The sequence below is a fragment of the Corythoichthys intestinalis genome, chromosome 6 (assembly GCF_030265065.1).
Source record: "Corythoichthys intestinalis isolate RoL2023-P3 chromosome 6, ASM3026506v1, whole genome shotgun sequence".
Lineage (NCBI taxonomy): Eukaryota > Metazoa > Chordata > Actinopteri > Syngnathiformes > Syngnathidae > Corythoichthys > Corythoichthys intestinalis.
Genome location: NC_080400.1, coordinates 50,531,014 through 50,546,907, shown reverse-complemented (window position 1 = coordinate 50,546,907; position 15,894 = coordinate 50,531,014). Strand labels below are relative to the sequence as shown.

Here is a 15,894-nt window from a genome sequence, read left to right as displayed (position 1 = left end):
TGGCTTTAGGTTCTAATGCCGAAAGTGATCAATTGTGATGGCAGGCTATCAATTCTCGTTTCACTGCCATTAATGGTGCTAGACATCCAATTTAGTTTGATTGGGAAAGCCAGTCTCCCCCCGTCAAAATGAGCTGTACATCTAGCGCTATCAACGGGAGCCACTTGTTCAAGTGATGAAAGCCCACAAGTCGAAAAGAAAGATCACAGTTTAATATTTGTTGAGGGAAGAGGAAACAAAAGTAAAACATTTTATTCTGTTCATACAAAACAATGGTACGAAGTCTACCACACATCTGCACCTAGAATCGGACAGAAAAATTAAAAGATGTACAAAGAAATAAAACAAATCGTCCGAGCACATGCCGCAACCAACGAGTCCTTGTCATTGTACAAACTGCCTCACACATAGATGGAATAATATTCATGACTCGCTGCAGTCTATGAAAAAGGGGCACACGTCAAAATGTCTCGACTTTGACAAAAGCTCTCTCGATGGCGGACTCCGTGACTGGAGCGCTGTCCTATCTGCCAATACTTTAATATGGCCGGTCTCTCCTGTCATCCCTCCGGTCACCTCTGAAAAACAATAGATTGCAATTCATAAATCGAAGGAAAAAAACTTTTGTTAAATTGTTACGCTAAAGGCATTAAGGCTTTTAAAAATTCTAATGAATTACTCAAAACAATTATTTTATGCTGTTTAGTCTGTCCACAACATTCATATACCACATAACAGCAGATCCTAGTGTTTAATCAAGACAGTGGACATTAGGGGTGTGACAAAATATCGAAATGTTGATATATTGTGACACTTTGTATCCCAAAAGGTTATTGATATCTTCTGCCAAGAATCGATGCATCATTGGGGAGCTTACAGGTCACTTTTTGTTCTTTTAGGGCTTTTACAGGTCACTGTTGAGTTTCAGTCACTGCTTATTCATTTTGGGAGACTCTTGGGTCACTTCCTGTCCTGTAACCCAAAATAAACCGAAGTGACCCATAAATGCCCCAAAATATAAAAGAAGTGACTAAAATTCAACAGCAAATGGCCTCAAATGCACCCAAATTAAACTCATTGGTTGCCATTGACCGCCAGACGTTCAATCCGTTTAAAATGGGGAGGGATGACAACGAATGTTTCTTTGCTCCCAGCTCAAACAATTGGACGTTTACTAGTGTTAAACTCACAGCAGCAGGCTAAAAATAGTTCGTTTTTCCTCTTACTGCTTTGTAGAATTTCCTAGAATGATTTACAGATCAATGTATCGATAATCGTCGCATCGTGAGATCGTTATATCAACAAATCGTGTCGTGAGGTACCAAGAGGTTCCCATCCCTAGTGGACATCTACTCAAAACGTATCAGTTCTTGACTCAAAGCCCAGGTCACATAATATGTCTTGCACTAGTATATTTCAGGAAAAAAAAAAAAAAACTATTGACTGCAACATAACAGTCCATATGATCGCTTCCTGCCCATCCCAGTTAAAATGGATCGGACATCTATTGCCGTCAATGGCAGCCAAAGAGTTAAGCTCGGTTTAGGTCATAAGAGATTTATAAAAAAAAAAAAAAATCTGTAAAACACACGCAAGACAAACTTATTTGAATTGCTGAATCAACTTATCACCATTTGGTTTTATTTTAAGTTTCAATTCTTTTAAAAATTCATTGCAGGCAACATTAATACTACAATTAAATGTCAAATTGTGGCCACAGGTTTGAGACCCCATCCTATAAATGTATGTAATAGAAACATTTAGAAAGACGATAGGTAAATGAAGGACAAAAAAAAAGTTTTATAAAAACACATTTGGTATTTATGATATTCTAAAATTAGGTGGGCGATAAAATTAATTAAAAACCTAAACCATTAGTCATCCCCATTGATTTGACCATCGCCATTACCGTGCGGTAAGTGGACACCAGTTCAGTCCACTGCTTATGCATTTGGACAACCATGCTGTCAGCAATGGCTTTCTACATTAAGAGCCATTACATCTCCTTGATTCCTTTTTTTTTATTACCATGAGAATTCATAGAACAGTGAATCTGAGGATTCATATTTTTTTGCCACCAGACTGATTATCCAACAATGCACTAGACCAAATTAGACCAGTATCTTCAAATAGAAATGTTCTATAATTATTTGTAATATTATGGAAAATCTATATGCATTTGCTGGCTAATTTTAGCTCTGATCCCATATGTTGATATTTCAGAAAATGTTAAGGAAATGAGCAATTTTTATCCTTTTTTTTTTAATTAAAAAAAAAAAAAAAAAAAAAAAAAGATCACCTCTGACATATTGGTGGAGCATCTTTTACAAATTGGGGTTTTTGAGCACTTCACTGTTTATTTCATGACAATGAAACCAAGAGGTGTTTATGGAAAATATAATTTTTAAAAGCCTTCACCTAGAAGCTTTGCATTTCACAATCTGCCTCCAAGCCCAAAGTCATTTTGCAGCGCCAGCTAACAAATGTCTTTATTAGCAGAAGCAAAACAAAATACCAACCTTCCTCCCATTTTGTATCCTCCCCCTCCGTATCCGCCGCGGTCACCACTGTAGCCACCCCGGTCACCACCGCGGAATCCTCCACGTCCGCGATATCCACCTCCTCTGTCGCCACCGTAACCACCTCTGCCTCCACGATCTACAACAGCGTTCGTTTAAATATTTCACATGTGCGCGCAGGAGCGGCTGGTGATTGTGGAAGAAAATAAATTGGTACCTCCAAATCCTCCTGCATCGCCTGGTTTAGGGGCACCACACTTGTTACACTCTTGCCGCCTTGCAAAATTCATGTTGCCGCAGGAGCTGAAGACAGTACAGATGAAGCGAGATGAGATGAGCATCAAATCTGGACATTTTGTGTTCCATCGCAGACAAACCTATTGGGGCAAGGCCAGTCTCCTCCCTTCATGTCAAAGTTTGGACCTCCACCACCACGACCTCTGAAACCTGAGACAAGATTACCATGTAAGGGTGCTGCGGGAAATGTTTCCAACTACATTTACCAACCTCTTCCACCTCCTCGTCCTCCGCCACGCTGGGTAAACTCAGCTCTGCGGGTGGCAAATGACACTTTGATGGGTTTGCCATTAAATTCTTTGCCTGTAATAAAAAACAGGTTCGGTTGGAGGATGCTGAGTAATAGAAATATCAGTCACCCTGTTTTTTTGTTTTTTTTTTTTAAAACTTTGAGTCGGAGGCATTACCATCGAACCAGTCGATAGCAGCTTTGGCAGAGGGCGGGTCGTCAAAGGACACTGTGGCTTCACCCTTTGGCCGACCGGTGGCCTTGTCAGAGTACAGGTTGATCATTGGCTGACCAGTCTTCTTGTTCACCTGAAAATGGAAAAGTTCCATAATTCTGTGTACTCTCATGCGTAGCTTTGCACGTCTTATCAAGTAACTCAGCATATCATTAAGTTAAAATAGCAAGATTGAGTGTCATGGACTGAGGTTATCCAATAAAATTACTGGATACCTTAATAATGCCAATTTGCTTGAAGAAGTCGCCCACTTCCTGAACTGTGGCATCTTCACCCAGGCCTTGGACAAAAATGGTGTTGTTGTCAGAGTTGTCCTGATCTCCAGCTGTGGAAGACAATGCATTTTAGATTTAAAACAGTGAAGAAGCACATATGACAATAAATTTAAACAGGGTTTTCCCTAGTGCTTTACAAGCCTGGCGGACCACTAGGCGTTTCTTGCCAGTCCTATCATGCTAAAACAGCCAGAAAATAAATGTTTACAGATTTTAACTGCATTTTAAGTAAGTCTGGTGATACGGTTGAAAGACCAATGGCGACATCCTATGATGGATATGTGAACAAACCTGTCCTAATTCTTGGTCATTGCACTAACAATTCCTTCTTTAGTGTAGTGTAATTTCGGTATGAACAAGGTATTTTGCTTTCACTTTTCTGCTCATTGTCTAAGTCGGTGCACATAAATTTAGTTGTGTGATTAGGTTTTTTGCACTGATCCATCCTTTATGTGCAGAGCAGAAACAAGCTCAAAATGAACTAAAGCCATCCAACTCCCTCTCCTGGTTATCTCGGAAGCTACAGGCAAAAGAAAGTCAACAATTAATGTAAGTAATCTGCCCTGGGACATAAAAATGTGAAAAGGGTTCCGAGGATTTATGCGCATACATTCCTGGAATAGACATACATTCCAAATTTCATTCCGATTCAACCAGGAATAATGGAGGAGTACCAATTTTAATTATTTCATTTTAATTAGTTTTAATTACCAAACAGTCTGAGGATCAATGTGTATACACCGCACAATAAATCTACCAAATTTCATTGATCTATTCCGTCCATGAATAATACATTTATCTTATTTAATACTACAATTAATGAATCCAATCAGCCACCTCTGAGGGAAAAAAAAAAATCAAAAATCTGACTGAGGATCGATGCGTAGACCTATTAGGAGCAGTTTACGTGGCGACTCTGCGACACAAAGACGCAATGACTGAGTTGCGGACTCGCCTCGCGTGCATATGGTGCCGGCGAAGACAGAAGGCGAAAACGAAAAATTCGGAATCCTGCCTCCAAAGTGAAAGAATCCGATTGCGGGGTGTTGGGGGGCTTCCTCGGCATGCATATCAAAGGCTCCTGCCGCACGAGACCGCGCTGTTAACGTCAGCATTCGTACACGTCACATTGGGCGTGCGCAGCGCTACTAAACATTAAAAACTGCAAATATGGCGGAATGTCAACTTTAATTTACTGTTTTAATAATATTTTTAAGTTAAATATGTTGAACGTTTCAATTTTTGTGCCTTTCTGAACAAAAGAAAAATGACATCGCTTCGAATGGGCGGGCATATTTTTTCCAGGCTGAGGGAGCTTGGTGGGGTCAAAGTGCATCATTCTCTGTCACCCGGTAAATCTGCACTGCCCCCAAGGGCTTGTCATGAATACTACATAGTTTTCATGCTGAATTGCGACATTGTTCAAATGGAGACGCAAATGCAAATGCAAATTTGAAATTGTTTGTATTCTCAGAGTCACCATGTAAACGGCCCCTTAGATTTGATTCTGAATTCTTCCAAGAACAAGAACAAAGTACGTTGATTGAGTTTTTGAGACCTCCTCTGGGCAGTTAAAAAAGCTGAACAGGCCACAAAGCACACCATTTCTCAGCCCTTGATTTACCCCTTGGCCATATTTGCACTTTAAGTTAACCTATTTTACTTTTAAAAGCAATGGACTGTTTTAAACTTCGCTAAGATTTAAGAGAAAATAACATTTTAATTGTATATATTATGTTTATCTGTATTAACATTTAAAAAAAAAAAAAAAACATTCCCTAAAACATTGTGGGCCGCCAGTGGGTATCTCTACCACCAGTCTTAGCAAGTTTTCTAGGGAAAACCCTGAGCAGGGAAAGCATCAAGCGCAGTCTGATATTTACCAGAGTCATCCCTTGAGCCGTAGTCTCGAGAGCCTGAAAAACAGGTAAGAGGAAGAAAATCCCATGAGCAAAGGATCTTCAACATCTGGAATCTCACTACAGCTAAACAAATCACATCCTAGTAGAGTATAACATAGGTATGCAGAGTTATAACGTATAGAAATTTAGGAGTCCAGATTTACATCTCTTAGAGGTTTTCATACCGAGGGCTCACAGTCACCTTTCAGCCAGAACAGATTCGCTCCAGTTTTTTTTATTTAAATATATATACCACCAACTTATCAAGTTCTAGACAGTTTGATTCTTCATCCCGGGATCACCTGCCATGTAAATATATAAACCCTTGTCTTCATGCAACCATTACCATTATTTTACATCTCAGGCCCCATGTCTGTAACCGTATCTGTAGACTAAAGAGAAATCCGAATAAGTGCAATCCCTTGAATTCTGGGCATGAAATTGGTGGCAATCAGAGTTGTTTTATCCCCATTTTTCCTTTTGTGCTAGTTTTTCTGTCCTCCCCCACCGACACAGTTCTGATGCTCGTCACTTACCACCGAAATTTTTGAAGCCACCACGGTCACCACCTCTGCAGAGGAAAAATTGAAGATATGATGGCTTTGTCCCAACTGAGAGCTCATAGCGCCCCCTATATCCCACCAGTATGCACTTGCACTCCTGCCAGGGTGTGTGACTATGGTGGAAATGTCTCGCACGAAGAGTGCTGGTCTTTGACAATTATCAGTGGAAAAATGACCAGGTAGTTCTGACTCGGGCAGACGAGTGAAGTGAGTAAAGTGTGATGGTTATCACATGTCGTTTGGTCACAAGAGTTTAACCAATGTGTTGACGTTTTCCATCCAAAAAAAAAAAAAAAAATTGTTTTAATTAGACTGTTGAAACGTCAACGTCAGGGAAATTTATGTTTTAGTGTGGCCAAATTGGGGGGAGGGGCTTCATACGCAATCTTCCATTGAGTGCGGTTTTGACATCCGTTAAATGAGGTCCTTGTTATAGTTCAATCACTGTCAACACCTGTAGTATAAAATGTAGATCCATGTTAACAGAACAAACATGTTGGCCATTGTCAAACATACAATAGTTGAATGAAACCTGTTGAATGCGAAGCAGCTGACGACGTCCCTCCAGGTCTAACCGCAGTGTTTCAGCTTGAGTCCCTTGTTCAAAAGCTACATGATCCTCAGAACACAAAGTGTTTTCACACACTTCCTCTCTAGATTCAACGGAACCTTGAAAGGCTTCAGTTAATTGGTATGTTAATGATCCCCTTTGGCCGTGCATTTGTATTTACGCAAATCTCACACCTGCGTGTTTTCCACCATTTTCCCCATGTGACACAGTCTTACAAAACACAAAAGATGTTTTTTTTAAATTTTTTTTATCCAAGTGATACTTATCTCACATCCCTATTTGCTGAGTTTTTTTTTAAATCATAGCTTAAACTGATTCATTCTCTCATCAGAGCTCATTTTATAAACTTGAGAAAAGTAGAACCGCTGTCTAGGCATGTGCAGATAACCAGTTTGAAGGTTTACTGAGATTTAGAGTTAGATACCGCAGAAACTTCCCATACCAGTAATCAGACATTTTCGGAGTCCACACACTACCAGCGCACTGTCTGTTAACTGAACTCGCTGGTGCCTTTGAAGTAAACTGGCAGAGTCACGGGGTGGTGTCTTAACAATAGTCAAAGTTAAATTACTCCCCATTTATTTGTAAACGTTTTAATTTTACATCAATTATTTTTCCGACAAAGCAGATAATCAACACACACAAACATAAAACACGCTACACAAAAGTAATCTACTTTTGTTCTAAAAATATTAAACGGTGGTGTGAATTTGTGATTTAAGAATTTTTAATATTTGTTAATTTTCCTTAAACCCTTTATAGGGCAAATTACTATTTTGGGTACCGGTATTTTTAAAAAAAGAAGGGGAAAAAATCCTCAGACTCATCACGTATGACACCATCACTTTTTGAGCCACGTAGGCAACAATATTAACATTTGGTATAGAAGTGTGGCCCACATGACCCATATTGTGATGTCCACATATGTGGAAGGAAATAATTTTTAAAGTATAATTAACTTTCATAAATATTATTTTTTAAATGAATAAAATAATGAATAAACTATAAACAGATTATTATTAATAATTATGATTTAATAAAAATATTTGCAGTTTTGTTTTTAATGTTTTTAAAATAACAGTAAATAAGTGTTTTCCCTGGTTTAGTTTTTTGTTTAATTAAGGAAAAAAAAAAAGTTTAAAAATCAAGAAAATATTTAGTATTTACTCATTGCCTGCCATTGACAACAATAGATGTCCAGTTGATTTAAACTGGGAGGACTGGCTGTATTCGGGGGTCTAGTGCCGTCAATGGCAGCCAGAGTCAAATCCCTAAAATGGGTTAATATGGAGAACATTTTGTTGTATGCCAAGTATACTGTTTTAAAATGAAAAATATCCAATGGGAATTAAGAAAAATGTAACCAAAGTTTTCAAAACAATAGATTCTGGAGCTCGAATTTTGATAACATGATATTTTTGCTTAAGGTTATCATACGATGAGAAACTGATATCGGCCCATGCCTACGGCTGGCATACACAAGAAACCTTGCGAAGAGAGTAAAACTTCTTGGCACGTCAGCGAAATGAGAAGGCTAAAAAAGTCAAGTCTGCCAAGGGGAGCGAGAGATTTAAAAGTGTGCATCATGCACAATATGACAGGGGGAAATGCACATGCCTATTCACCGTCAACTAAAACAATGGTCCCCAACCTTTATGAAGACATTTGGACAAAGTGGAATAGATTTTTTAAACAAATTAGTAAAATATCACTTACCATTTCACTAAATATGGTTGTAATTAGGGCTGTCAAACGATTAAAATTTTTAATCGAGTTAATTACAGCTTAAAAATTAATTAATCGCAATTAATCGCAATTCAAACCATCTATAAAATATGCCATATTTTTCTGTAAATTATATATATATTCTGTAAAATAAATTGTTGGAATGGAAAGATAAGACACAAGATGGATATATACATTCAACATACGGTACATCAGGACTGTAGTGGGCATTTCACTCTACTGTCATTTAAATCTGTCTATGCTGTCCTCACTCCGAAGCGTCTACTTTTTCCAAAGCTAGACAGCTAGTGAACGACGCCTTAATAATTAGACTTCTTCCTTTTTCATCTGATTTATAAATAAAATGGCCTCAAACCATTGTCCTCTTTAGACCGTCGTAAAACTACAAAATAAAAGTACACAAGCATTGCATTAGCAACAACGTTAGCTTAGTACGCTATGCAGGTTCACTAAACATAAACAAAAAGCGTTTCATACAAAAATAGAACATTTCACTTACTAACATAATATGTACATTCTTTACAACAACCATACTTATGGACAAATCTTGTCCAAGGATCATATAAGCACAACATTATCAGCCCGAGACGTCGTGCAGCCATAATGAAGAAAGAAAAGAAGAAAATAATAAACCATGTCGCAAAGCGACCACAAGAGTTCGCTGTTGGACAGCGCAAAAAGCCTTGCTGTAAAACTTAACAAAAGGCAGAATACTTTCTGAGCGGGGCATGCGCGTTAATTGCGTCAAATATTTTAACGTGATTAATTAAAAAAATTAATTACCGCGCGTTAACGCGATAATTTTGACAGCCCTAGTTGTAATAAGTTGGAGCTTTCTAGCTTCTCTTTACGATTCGCCAGTCTTGTATACATAAAGTGTGTGTTAAGTTAGAGCCGGGCGGTGTAACGAAAATTTACAGTTACAGAAATTCTTCGCGATGACTGACGTAATTTTGACCAGGTCGGTAATTTAATAAAACAAGAAAATATAGTGTTTTCATCCCACTTTGACTCTGTGTTGTTGGGCTATGTTCATTCGCCTTTAAGAACGCAGTCAGTGTGCTTACGTATGAAGCCATGTGGCTATCAGGAACTCAAACAGAAGCCCGGTAGGCTAACGCTAGCAGCTATCGCTACAATCAAACGTGATGGGAGTCGGGCTTAAGGGAGCTTCGCCAAACTTTCACCCGACATTTAGTAGACTCTTGGCGGCCTCCAAACTGGTTTTCACCCGCTTTCCTCCCTGGTTGTCACGATTTCAGCGGAGGGTGCTCTCTACTAGTAGCCAGGCCACAGGCTAACGCTAGCGGCTAAGGCTACGAAATGAACGCGATCGAGTCTGAGAGCGCCTCTAACCTTGTCAAAACGGCTGAACTTAATGAGTGGATTGGGCACCGACTGCATCTAGCAATTAGTATGCCACGTAATTTTGTGTCTGTGTGTGTGATTTCTTTGATATCTTTTATGAGGGTAAAGCATTCAGCATAAATTATAATGCACCTGAAACCTTGAAGTAAACACTTGTGTTGAGTAATTATGTCACAACAGCCATTCATAATAAGTTGTCGGTTTTAAGTATTTTGTTCAAACTGTAAGTCATTTGTGTTACAATGATGTCTGCAGTCGTATTGATTTTCTTAATATTGTACATTGTTGAAGTCATACAAGCAGTTATAAATGTTCATACTTAGATTCTTATGGTTTACAATAATTTTTTATTAGAGCTGTCCCGACTAGTCGACATAGTCGACGTCATCGAATACGTAAATCCGTCGACGAGCACAACATCCCGTCGACGGTTAATGAAGGGTTAAAAAAAATATATGCGTGGAAAGTTAGAATGTCGGATGCTCTGTTTGCAAGCGGGGAAAGCGGCACAAAGCCAAAAAAAGCGCAACAGAGTGTCCAAAACATTGCCCTATTTCAAAGAAACAAAGGAGAGTACACTCTTCTGTCCTGTCTCTTCAATGCCAAGCTTGGCTGCACGTCGGCCGTGAATAAACCCCTCAAGCGCCTTCACGCAGTTTGTAAATTTTTTTTTTTTTTTTTGTACACCAGAGGGTGCTGTCGCCTTACTAAATAATAATGTTTCATTGACAATGGGCCTATAAGTGCTATTAGTATTGTTCTTAATGCTAATTGAAAGGTTTATTTCATGTTATGGTTTATTTTATGGTATAGAAAATTATATAAGGTTAAAAGGCCATAAATTTATACAGTATATACAGTGATTGCACTCAAGGGAGAGAATGTCAATGATAAGGTAATAAATTAAGGTAAAGGCAATTCATATAGGCAATTCATTGATATATAAATAAGGTTTAAGAGGAAAAAGGTGAAAAGTTTTTGTTAATTTCTAATTGCGTTGCTTTATTTGTGTGCACCGTAGCTCTTACAGTGTGTTTACATCAAGGATGGAATAAAAGTTGTAAACCATCAGTTTAAGAGACCATCTTTTCAATCGGGATGCTACACTAGTTAATTCTATCAGCATTTGAACTCATTGTTTATTTGTGATTTATTATTGTTATTTACGTGTTTATTTGTACTTTAATAAATAATTTGAGTGTTCCAATATGTTTTTTGTGAATTGATAAGCGTCAACAAAAATTTCATTGCTAAATTAGTGGAAAAAAAAAAATAAAATAATAATAATAATAATTATTAGATTAGTCGACTAATCGTAAAAATAGTCGGCTGACTAATCGGGAGAAAATTAGTCGTTTGGGACAGCCCTATTTTTTATATACTTCATGTTTAGACGGCATGTACAATTGTTTAAGAATGTTAAATTGAAATCTGGTAAATAAACGAGAAAGTTTATCTGTATTTCACGCATTGATTCAGATTTTCAAATTATATAACAGTCCATTTGGGCGAATTTATCGGCATCGAGGTAAATCTGTTCAATTTACCGTGCTACGTACTTTTGGCCATATCGTCCAGCCCTATGTTAAGATGCAATCATTTTTCTTTTTCACACATTTTATATGCCGTTTTTAAGGTCATGTTTGTATCCCCAAAAATTCTATAAAGAATTAAGTTTCCATTACTGTCCACACATATTGACAACCAAGATGGGGCTTCACTTGTTTCTCGTCGTCAGTGCCTCAAGCTAGAGATGCAATGCTAACGTGATGCTGATTCAGAGTGAATAACAAAGAAGAACGTTCTACAGGTGGAGCACCTTTGGATTCTTAAGCCAAATATGCCACTCCACTCGAGAAAAAAAAAAGGTTTTCATCACCCCATTCAGCCGGGTACAGGTTGGGGACCACTAAGCTAAACACAACTTTTCATCTGCAAAACATTTGCTTAAATCTAAATCTGAAAGTGCGCAACAATCCATAGACTGTCTATCGTGTCAGGCATGATGGCTAAATGCCACATTGACAAAACCTCTACATAAAAGTTACGAGCCTGGTAACGTTTTACCATACATCCTCTCATGATGACACCCCCCTCCCTTTCCCAAATTGCGGTTTAAGTACGTCAGCAGTTACTGTTTGAGCGTGAAGTAACCATTTAACCTTTTGTTCAGGTACTGATGAATATTGAGGGTCACAGGTGAACAACGGCATAATGAGTCCAACACATTTACTGCCATACTTACCCAATTTACATTTGATCACTTCTAATTTATGTCCAAGTATTCTTCATATAAATGACAGCGAGGTGACAAAAGGCATAATATGATGCCATAATATGACAAGTTGTGACAAAGGCACACCAGGTTATGGCTGTATTTACATTTTTCATTATTTTGATTGTGTCAGCATTGCAACAAAACTCTTGTCGTTAACGCAAGACCCGCTGTATACAAGACTATATTAAGAAGCGCAGATTTTTAGGGCTTATGTAATGCATGCAGTTGATTTGAAGTTTGATGGATATTCACGTGGCGTTGCATGTTACAAGACATAAAAGTACCTTAGGGGTAGTGGCACTGTGCAACTTACCCCATACCAGGATGTCCGCCTCTTCCGCCACGATCGTAGCCACCACGGTCATAGCCGCCGCTGCGATCGTAACTGCCGCGATCGTAACCGCCTCTGTCATAGCCGCCGCGACCTCGACCTCTGTAACCACCGCCTCCACCTCCTTCTGACCGGTCTCCTTGGTCACGGCCATACCTGCCACCCTGTCCACCACTTTCACCTAAAACATACCCAGAAAGAAAAATAAGGCAAGGCAAATATATTTATATAGCACAATTCAACACAAGGCAATTTAAAGTGCTTTACATCACATGAAGATCATAAAACCACATCAATAGAATGTAAAAATAAAGACAACCAAAACAGGTATATAAAATTATACATAAAAATCGCATTTAATTACGAATAGAATAAAAAAAAAAATTAAATCTTACTTCTACTACTACTAATAATAATTGAAATCAGCAATGGAGATAAGGCACAAGAAGAATAGAAAGCAAACAGATTGAAATATATCGATAGTTATGGATATGCTGTGCTAAATAAGAGTGTTTTTAGCCCCGATTTAAAGGAGCTAACAGTTTGAGCATATTTCAGACCTTCGGGTAACTTGTTCCAGAGGTGAGGAGCATAATAACTAAATGCTGCCTCACCCTGCTTGGTTCTTGTTCTTGGAACACAAAGGGACCGGTCCCAGACGACCTTAGGGGTCTAGATGTTTCATTGGGATCCAACATATCAAGCATGTATTTTGGTCCAGTGTTTTGTAGATAAGCAGTACCATTTTATGGTCTATCCTTTGACTCACTGGAAGCCAGTGTAACGATTTCAAAACTGGTTTAATGTGGTCCAGTTTCTTTGTATTCATGAGGACTCTGGCAGCAGCATTCTGTACAAGCTGCAGCTTCCTGACTTATTTTTCCAAGACCTGTAATTAAAATTCGCCTGTGCCGCAACGAGGCACCCGCTTACCGTCGTTCCATCTCCCGTAACTGCTTCCGCCTCCACTGCCACCGCCTTGTCCCTGGCCACCGTATGATCCTTGTTGGCCAAAGCTATCTCCGCCTTGCCCTTGACCACTGTATGAACCCTGCTGTCCATATGATTTCTCGCTGTACCATGAGACAAACGGGTACATTTTATCATTCCTCATATTGTGTAAGGTGGTCATAAGAGCGTGCAAAAAGAAAAACAGGAATCATTGTCAAACTAATAAGTTGCAAGCTTACCCAGACGATTCATTTCCATAGTTGTCATAGGACTGCTGCTGCCCATAGCCTCCTTGAGACTGGCCATATCCCTCTATCATAAAACAAGCCAGATTTTTAAAAAAAAAAAATCCTATCTTTACCATCGTTCAGCCTTGAACAAAGAAAATCCAGTTTCCACAGCCAACATATTAAAATACCTTGTGCTCCAGATTGCTGACCCCCATAACCACCATAACTCTGTCCCCCATAACTGCTTGCTCCATTTCCTTGGCCTTGACCATAACTCTAAAATAAACATAAGGACGCATGTTAGAAACAATTTGAGATGCATACCAACTAATCAATGGATAAAAGCAAATATTACCTGGCCACCCTGCTGACCTCCGTAACTATAACTGGAAGACAATTGTGAGAGGTAATTTAGTATCTTAAAGACTTTAAATATTTACTTTAACAGTAGAAAACACATACTGGAGGACACTTCTCTCCAAGCAGCTTACTACTCGAGTTTTGCAGATGAGCAAAGTCACACAGTTTAATGTTATGCTAACTCTGATGCAGGTGGGACTTTCAGTAGCAAAATTAGTGGTGTGTTCCCCACGTCCACAACATTGACGTCTTTTTACATTACTTACAGTGGCTGCTGCTGCTAGGGTCAATTCTATCCTTACAACATACGGAAAGACTATCTAAATTACCTAAATAACTGAAGTCTTTATAATGCAAATAAGGTTGCTTAAAAGTTGGCAGAGACAATTTGAGGATCCTGAAAAGTTGCTAGTGTTATGTCCCTACCGTCCCTATGCAAACCTACGCCCTTCCTTTTTTTAAAGGCTCGTAAAATATAAATACGGAATAATGAGGTGATTAGCTCTCCTGCAACGGTTGCCTTGGGAGTGTTAAAGGAATGAATGCCCTTAACGGCATATGCAAACTTACTTCTGTGAGCCACCATAACCAGAATCTGGAAGAAAAGCATATACATGGATCAAATTCTGGTCAATTCAATGTATATGTTGAAGAGTAAACGTCATTTCAGTGTAGCATAATCTCGAATTTCAGGTGCAACAGCGGCACATGCCTGAGCACGCCTTCACGCGATTCCGGTGAAAATGGCGGTCAAACGTGGCTACGGCTAAACTCTGGATCGACGCAAACGTAGAGTATAAAATTAAGTAATTCTATCAAAGTAAACAACGGAATCAATCATAGTTTTCAGAATGTGTGAGTTGATAGGGTGCATTGCATATTCGCGTTGTAATGCATATCAGCATGATCACACGTGTTTACTTGGAACGAGAGCCAACGGTAGTTACAAACAAAGAGACATTCATGCAGACCATCAGGAAGCTCGGCCAAGCTAGTTAGCGAACGTTGCCTGGCTTGATTGTAAACTTTCTGTTGAATTTAAAAATGAACTACGACCTTTTTAAAGCGCAAACCAAATGAAAGATACAAATTTAATAATCAAATTTTAAGCTGGCAAACAAACTTTAATTTTAGCCGATGTTGTTCTATCATTCCAAGCGATAGATCCAAAAAGTAGACGGACCCCAACCCAGGCCTCGCCGTAAGCAGGCGACATTACGTTATTTAGCTCATTTTCAATTGGTATCTGCTAAAAAAACAAAAACTGATCAATCCGAATTTCAGTGTACGATAGGATGAATTTCTTACCGGTGGCCATTGTGCTATCTTAAAACCAGACTGCGTGCTTCTCCTGAGAATTTGTTGAAGCCCCGGTAATTGTGACACAGCTCGGTTGAGTGCTAGCCGACCTGCTGCTACACTTCCCTAAGGAGTTTCTTCTTCTACGCTTTTCTTCAGGCGTCACGGATCCAAACTTCCGGTGTTGCTACCGCCCCTCCAGTGACCTGTTCAAGAGGGTTACATATCGGAAGAACAGTTTTAGCTCTTTAAGGTTGTTTAAATTTTTGGGGTCTAGGAGCATTTTAGATAGGGTTTTATTCTTAATATAAAAATAATTCTTGATTTCAAAACAAAGCAGTAACTTAATGTTTTTTTTTTCTCTTAAACACAAGGTATTTGCAACAAAGCTGCAACAGTTTTACTCATATTGCTCTTCCATATTTTACACACCAAATGTCATACAATACATATTAAAAACAAACTAATAAAATTAACGGAAACGAGAGTTGAAATTCCCTATTCACAGAAAGTTTCAGCGTCCAGTATCAGTGAAGTATCTCATATGTAATCTTTGCTGATTAGTATGATGAATATGGGAAATAAATACATTAGCTATCCATTTTTTATTGAACTTAGCCCTTTCAGTGGTTACTACAGTGGACATTTATTCAAATGTTGCTACTTAAGATAAACCCTTTATGGGGCAAGTCACTATTTTTGGTCATTAAAAATAATTAACCATGATTCCATTGAATAGCA

General features: G+C 38.6%; 1 protein-coding gene across 2 annotated transcripts; it reads right to left on the bottom strand.

The window, feature by feature from the left end:
- Positions 1 to 190: 190 nt before the first annotated feature.
- On the bottom strand, positions 191 to 15,303 carry taf15 (TAF15 RNA polymerase II, TATA box binding protein (TBP)-associated factor). 2 transcript variants are annotated; one of them, XM_057838965.1, is made up of 16 exons: positions 15,163 to 15,303; positions 14,425 to 14,449; positions 13,850 to 13,880; positions 13,683 to 13,770; positions 13,504 to 13,576; positions 13,247 to 13,386; positions 12,296 to 12,494; positions 5,993 to 6,027; positions 5,439 to 5,471; positions 3,496 to 3,605; positions 3,224 to 3,353; positions 3,027 to 3,119; positions 2,897 to 2,966; positions 2,737 to 2,822; positions 2,520 to 2,658; positions 191 to 578 (listed from the first exon to the last, which is right to left on the bottom strand). In XM_057838965.1, exons 1-16 carry the CDS (start codon positions 15,170 to 15,172, stop codon positions 539 to 541), a joined length of 1,302 nt encoding a protein of 433 aa, XP_057694948.1. In that variant the 5' UTR covers positions 15,173 to 15,303; the 3' UTR covers positions 191 to 538. The 2 variants fall into 2 exon arrangements, with proteins under 2 accessions (XP_057694948.1, XP_057694950.1); XM_057838967.1 differs by lacking the exon at positions 5,993 to 6,027.
- Positions 15,304 to 15,894: the final 591 nt, after the last annotated feature.